Source organism: Fusarium sambucinum, chromosome I, assembly GCF_050947815.1.
Source record: "Fusarium sambucinum isolate potato_lamoka chromosome I, whole genome shotgun sequence".
Taxonomy (NCBI): domain Eukaryota; kingdom Fungi; phylum Ascomycota; class Sordariomycetes; order Hypocreales; family Nectriaceae; genus Fusarium; species Fusarium sambucinum.
Genome location: NC_139294.1, coordinates 6,546,788 through 6,553,494, shown reverse-complemented (window position 1 = coordinate 6,553,494; position 6,707 = coordinate 6,546,788). Strand labels below are relative to the sequence as shown.

At 47.2% G+C, this 6,707-nt stretch overlaps 2 protein-coding genes across 2 annotated transcripts; one reads left to right on the top strand and one right to left on the bottom strand.

Moving 5' to 3' along the window:
• Positions 1 to 445: 445 nt before the first annotated feature.
• On the bottom strand, positions 446 to 824 carry FSST1_004823 (uncharacterized protein; the record flags this gene model as incomplete). Its single annotated transcript, XM_083231037.1, has 4 exons — positions 446 to 536; positions 590 to 658; positions 713 to 753; positions 810 to 824. The coding sequence occupies 4 exons, from the start codon at positions 822 to 824 to the stop codon at positions 446 to 448; spliced, it is 216 nt and encodes a 71-aa protein (XP_083088253.1).
• Positions 825 to 4,468: 3,644 nt separating this feature from the next.
• Positions 4,469 to 6,583, top strand: FSST1_004822 (C-22 sterol desaturase; the record flags this gene model as incomplete). Its single annotated transcript, XM_083231036.1, has 7 exons — positions 4,469 to 4,640; positions 4,699 to 4,849; positions 4,906 to 5,870; positions 5,933 to 6,216; positions 6,269 to 6,303; positions 6,399 to 6,510; positions 6,557 to 6,583. 7 exons carry the CDS (start codon positions 4,469 to 4,471, stop codon positions 6,581 to 6,583), a joined length of 1,746 nt encoding a protein of 581 aa, XP_083088252.1.
• Between the last annotated feature and the right edge of the window lie 124 nt (positions 6,584 to 6,707).

The following is a 6,707-nucleotide window of genomic DNA, read 5'->3' as shown; positions in this document are numbered from 1 at the left end:
GCTACTAAATGAGAATGTACCTTTACTCCCTGCAAAGTATTTTAATTTCTACCTAGTTAGGGGCATCAAGTTCAATTTTCCTTAAATACATATCTATCTTACTTTTGTACCCATTCTGAATCTGGAATATCTATTGTCATTTGATTTTTGTTTCCTTATCACACGTGACCGAAATACATATCTCGTCGGTAGGTTGTAGTCAACCTCAAGCCTCGATCTGCGGGGTTGCGGGGTCGTCATGAGTAGTAGAGCACCCCGCTTCGCCAGCTCATGAGATTGGTTTACGGTAGGGGAGAACAGGACATTTGTCGATATGGTTATCACGGAAATACAAGGCCTTGAATCAACAATGTAGTTTAATAGTTGTATTCCAGAACGCCAGTGCAGCAAGAGCTCGAGATGATCTATAGGATGTCGCCCATCTCTTATAATTTATCCCTGGACTCTACTGGGTCGACATGACGCCGTCTTCCTCAACAGTCTTGATATGCTCGTGACTCTCGAGGGTCTGAACGGAATCTTTGGGGAACTCGACGCTGTCATCAATAGTTAGCCTTCCATCGATCATGCTAGAGGTGCCCAAACATACGAAAAGCCCTTAATGAGGCTGTACTCATGTCCGATCTTGCCGCCCTGGTCCTTAGCGTGCTGCTTAGCACTATTGACTGTTAGCATCTGTATGATTTCCCATCAATTGCAGTTTGGTACGTACGACTCGACCTGCTCGTCGCTGGCGTCTTCCTTGCAGGTAACCTAGAGAGACTATCAGCTCATAGCCCGCATGTGATCACGCCCGGTGTGGTCCTTACGATGTAAGAAGGCATGTTGGGTGTAGTTTTGTGATGAAAGTGTTGTTGTATTAGGAGAGTTGGATAGAAAGCTTTCAAGTTACTGTGGCTGCGGGTGCTGCGAGTTATAAGCGTCAGTAGTTGGGCTGAGGCGTGACCACGGCCCATCATCCAGCCTGTTTGGCAGCGGGCAGGTCTACGTAGCTCTTGTGCGATAGGTGGTTATTAGCATCCACTTGGCTCTGCTGGTTTGCCAGATACCAATGAATCTGGTTTCCCCTCCTTTTCGCAACTGCCCTTTCCAGTATACTTTTCTTGGTGGAGAGAGTTTACTTGACTGTTATAGGGTAAACTCGCGTCTTACGGCTTGTGAACATGACGCAATCTTGAAGAACAGTGTGTGACGTCGGCATATCTGACAACAATGACGCGGTTTCTGGGTTATTTTAGCATATGATGGGATTTAAATGATAACTTTGGTGTGTTTATCAACTTCGTGGTTTAAAAGAGAGCAAGTTGAAGCAAGTGAAGTGAAGTGGCATGTTGTATTGATGCTATCTTACATTCTTACCTTGATGGATAATATTGCTGTCAGCTGATCTCAAGCCATGTCACACAGTCCAGATAACTTGTGAATTATCCAGTAAATAACATACAATTCATTTCATTTGGTATCCGGGAAGACTTCAAGTACATGCAAACAAACTAAAGAGACAGAAAGGTTATGGCAACGATACAGGGTAAGTGAAATGTCCATGATGCCCCTCATGATCTCGACGATCCCCCACTTGTATTGTCAACGGGCTAGAAGGAAGAAGTGAGTGACGTAGACAGAAGATAAGAGATAAGCATGATATACTAAGCCAGAATAGTATAACCCCTATGATAGATAACCTTAACCTATCTGCTGCAGCTCTAGTGACCAAAGTAGCTTGGCATTATATTTATCCCAGTGAACCTCAAGAGCAGACATGATGAGTAACAAGCAATTAAGCACAGTCACAATTCTCATCGGGAAAGTATACTTTGACAGTTTGCTTGTACTAATTTGGTGCAAATGTTGGAGAGTTGTGCTGAGCCAGTCAGATGCCACAGCTATTACGATTGTGGGGGAACCAATGAATCGCATTCGTATTCGGGTCAAGGAATTCAAGCTTAAAGCAAATGAAGTCGGCATTATGGGCAGGTAAAGCCGGCCTTTGTTATTGCCGGACCATAGACAAATCCCGAGAGCATATTCGCAAATGCAAGTGGACTATTGTTTGCATCGATGACACTCTAATACTTGGCATATGTAAGTGCATTAATAACACAGCATTGCATCCTCACATGACTAGAGCAAACATTTCTCTTTTTGTATCAAAAGTTTTGTCAACGTCAACATGGAAAATACATCCGAATATTCCCAGATAAACGAATACGCCGTATCCATGTCAAACCGTTCCTCGGTGTGGTGTGGAACCCCGGATGATCGCGCGGACTAGAGGCGGACCCTTGAGATGAGCCTTTGTCAGCGGCAATTTGACTGGCTGCGTCCCTGACATTATAAGTCAGAAGAGCCAATAGCGGCTGATGTTGAATAGAGCGAGGTGGATAGGGTGTACAAGTAGCTTTTAGCCTGTCAGAATTTCATTGCGACAGTTATGGAAGCTCTCCTGTCTATGTTATGTTGGCTCTGACTTTTTCATACAATCAATGTAGATAGATGTACCTGGAATACATGTACGGAATATTCAATCACCTTTCATTATTCGTATATGCGTATCGGCCGACACGATCCATGTTCTTATAAGCGATTAGATCAGAGACAGCCAGGCCAGGCCAAGGTTTAAGTGGTTTGTTGTCCAGATCTCATCCCCAGATGCGCGCATTGGCCCAAGAGTCCGTCCGACGCATTCTACACGCGCGCTGACTGAGTTTCAATGGCGCATTCATGAGGCCAGAGTAATTATGGCTTCAGATCGGACACAGCCGATGGCTTTATCAGACAATCTAGCAACTCAATGACACTATGAGGCTCTCGGGGAAACATACGATCAAGTAGATTGGTAATACTAAGCCTTGTCCCGAACATCAGGCTAGGGGCCCGCTTAGATCTGTGACGGAAGGCGCGGAAGAAGGCGAGGCGGTGGACTTTGCAAAAGAGAATATGCGAGTTTGACCTAGTTAATTGCTAGACTAGCAGGGCTGTCTATTTCCTACATTGTACGGATACGATCATGGATGGTGGAGTCTCCCAACATAAGAAAGACATGCTAGACTAATGCTTTAAGCGCTTGCTTGTTGTCTGTAAGTGAATCACGGTCACGCGTGTGTTCCATATCTGAGCACATAGCAACAAGATGTACGAATTGGAGGATTCAATGGCGGTGGCGGTGAAAGCAATAACATACAGACAAGTTAGAGGAATGCTATCCGCGTATTAAGAATAAAGAAAGCCAAGAAGTGGCCTACCTGTTTGCTTTCCATTTAGAAAAGTGAATGTTGACGTTATTTACTGACCAACCAGTCTTGGATCAGACAGCTTCAAGTTCGGAGACTAAACTATGATGGGAAGCCACACGGTGCCAGCCGAACACCTGTTGCACCAAATTGGCACCTAGTAAAGGGGACTCTAATATGAAAGACCCAGCAGAATAAAAGATGGGAAATTGACGTGCCAACGTGCGTTTGACTCTCATCATTTGTGCAATGTAGATCTATCAAAGTGAATAAAGAGTCAATTGAGTAAAATAAAAAAAACTTTAGTCCATCAATGATAGTCTTGAGACTATCATTGATGAAAAGAGTTTGCAGTTGAAGTAGAACCAACCGTACCCCCCTCCATCTCTAATCAATCACGCTACAAATGCACATCGCATCTAATCTGTCTCTTCTCTCACACCCTACTCAACATCATCGTCTTTGGGACAGAGAGCCACGACAAAGCTTGTAGGACGGACAGCGAATAGTGATTGATAATTAGAAAACACATAGAATCATCCACTTCTTCCATTGGCTCCATAGACGTACTGAATTAATGAGAGATTCATCCATCAATGACTCTGTCGTCATGTTAAATCTCCGCTCGTTAGCGAACTCGTTCCCGTTAATCGCCCACACCCTGACCCTTGGAAACAAACCTTGACCTTTGAGACCCCAGGGCCCTCTTTTTTTTTTTTTTTCTGGTCGGGTTTTGTCTTGTCACGTCCGTTCCCTGTAATTGATGGGCAAGGAAGGGCGCTGAAGTGATTAAGTGATGGGTACAGAGTAGTTTAGTTGGGTACCTGTTGCTGTTACGCGGACTTAGCACCTACTATGCAGACGAGAGGCGTCCATCTGCGGGTCGGTCACTGGAAAAAACAAACAGCCTACAAAGACATTCAATGGACGACCAATTACTAAGGAACCTAACATTGGACCTCCCCGACTTGGAAAGAAATACAACATCCACTTCCCCTGCTTCTACATAGGTCCTGCTCTCCCCTTCCCTTCCCTCCTTCTCCCTCTCCTTACCCTCCATCCCTCCTTTACCTTTCACCCAACTTCTCCTCAGTCGCAAGGAGTACTCAGTTGTTGTGAAGGACTTAACAGCAACCACAACCAGCAACACAATACACTTGCTTGGTTGCGACACTTCGAATTCGATTGCGACGCGACTCCAGCGACTCTCATTACACTTCTGTCGCCGCACAAACACAATGGAGGCAGTCAATTCTACCACCAGCGGCTTCTCGTCCGTCTTGGCCGGCACAAAATATGCCAACGTCAACATCCCTCCCCAGGTCGACTATGTTATCGAGGCCGTCTCCAATGCCGGTGTCTGGACTTGGGTGTTCACTTTGATCGCACTCTGCGTTGCTTATGATCAGAGTACGTCGTCTCTCTGCTGGCATTGGGAGCCACATCACTGACCATAGCTTTCGTATAGTTGCCTATATTGTCAGGAAGGGCCCTATCGTCGGTCCCGCCATGAAGATTCCCTTCATCGGCCCATTCCTTGATTCTATGGACCCCCGATTTGACGGTTACCATGCCAAATGGAGCAGCGGTCCTCTCAGCTGCGTTTCTATCTTCCACAAGTAAGTCCCCCGATAGGGCAATGAAAAATCGGGCATACTGACATGTAGCTCCTTAGGTTTGTCGTTATCGCTTCCACTCGTGATATGGCTCGCAAGGTCTTCAACTCGCCCGCCTACGTCAAGCCCACAGTCGTCGACGTTGCCCCTAAGCTTCTTGGACACGACAACTGGGTTTTCCTCGACGGAAAGGCTCATGTTGATTTCCGCAAGGGTCTCAATGGTCTCTTCACCCGCAAGGCTCTCGAACTTTACCTGCCCGGTCAGGAGGAGGCTTACAACACTTACTTCAAGCACTTCCTCAAGATGACCAAGGACGCCGGCGGCAAGCCCGTTCCTTTCATGCACGAGTTCCGTGAGGTCATGTGTGCTGTATCTTGCCGTACTTTCGTCGGTCACTACATTTCCGACGAGGCCGTTACCAAGATCGCCGAGGACTACTACCTCATCACCGCTGCTCTCGAGCTTGTCAACCTCCCCGTTATCCTCCCTTACACCAAGTCTTGGTACGGCAAGAAGGCTGCTGATATGGTCCTGGCCGAGTTCTCCAAGTGTGCTGCCAAGAGCAAGGTTCGCATGGCTGGTGGTGGTGAGGTTACTTGCATTATGGACGCCTGGATTCTGTCCATGATACAGTCTGACCGCTGGCGCGAGGCCGAGGAGAAGGGTGAGCCCCACAATCTTGAGAAGCCCTCTCCTCTCCTCCGCATGTTCAATGATTACGAGATTTCTCAGACCATCTTCACCTTCCTCTTCGCTTCCCAGGATGCCACCAGCAGCGCCGCCACATGGCTCTTCCAGGTTACCGCCCAGCGACCCGACGTCCTTGACCGTGTCCGAGAGGAGAACATCAAGATTCGCAATGGTGACCCTAACGCTCCCGTCACCATGGACCAACTCGAATCTCTTACCTACACCCGCGCTGTTGTCCGTGAGCTCCTCCGATGGCGTCCTCCTGTCATCATGGTTCCTTATGTCACCAAGAAGGCTTTCCCCCTGACCGAAGATTACACCGTTCCCAAGGGTAAGTTCAACAACACTTTGCTTCTGTATCATCGACCTCAGACTGACTTTCAATATTCACAGGCTCCATGTTGATTCCCACAACTTTCATGGCTCTTCACGACCCCGAGGTATACGACAACCCTAGCCACTTCGACCCCGAGCGATACTACAGCGGTGACGCCGAGGAGAAGGGCTCCAAGAACTACTTGGTTTTCGGTACCGGCCCTCACTACTGCCTCGGCCAGGTCTACGCTCAGCTCAACCTGGCTCTTATGATCGGAAAGGCCTCTGTCATGCTTGACTGGAAGCACCATGCCACCCCCAAGTCCGAGGAGATCAAGGTCTTTGCCACCATCTTCCCCATGGTACGTTTATATCCATCTGCTAGATCTTATAACAGCAACTAACGTGTAAAAGGACGATTGCCCTCTTACCTTTGAGGAGAGGAAGTGGTAAGCGGTACCATAGATCTATTTTCGAATCATGAATAGATACCGCTATAGGCCATACTTTTGACGTTCCTGATGCCCTCGATCGATATCAACAGTCGAAAGGCATCTGATGAGGAAGTTGTCGAAAAGAATCGGCTGAGGAACATGGCTGTGAAAGGCCAATGTTTCTGGGGAAGAAAAGCAGACTGGACTCTGGACTTTCCAGAAGTAATTGGGGGAAAATCCCAGACATTCAGTCGGAAGAGCCATGCAGCTCTACGGACGAAAAGAAGAGACATAATGGATATCAGTTTTAATACCTATTCTCGGTGTATATATTGGCAGCCCGAGGGCTTTTGAGACGAATGGGCCATAGAGATGATTGCCATGATTACAACATGGCATTTGGACAGCGAAATGAAAAA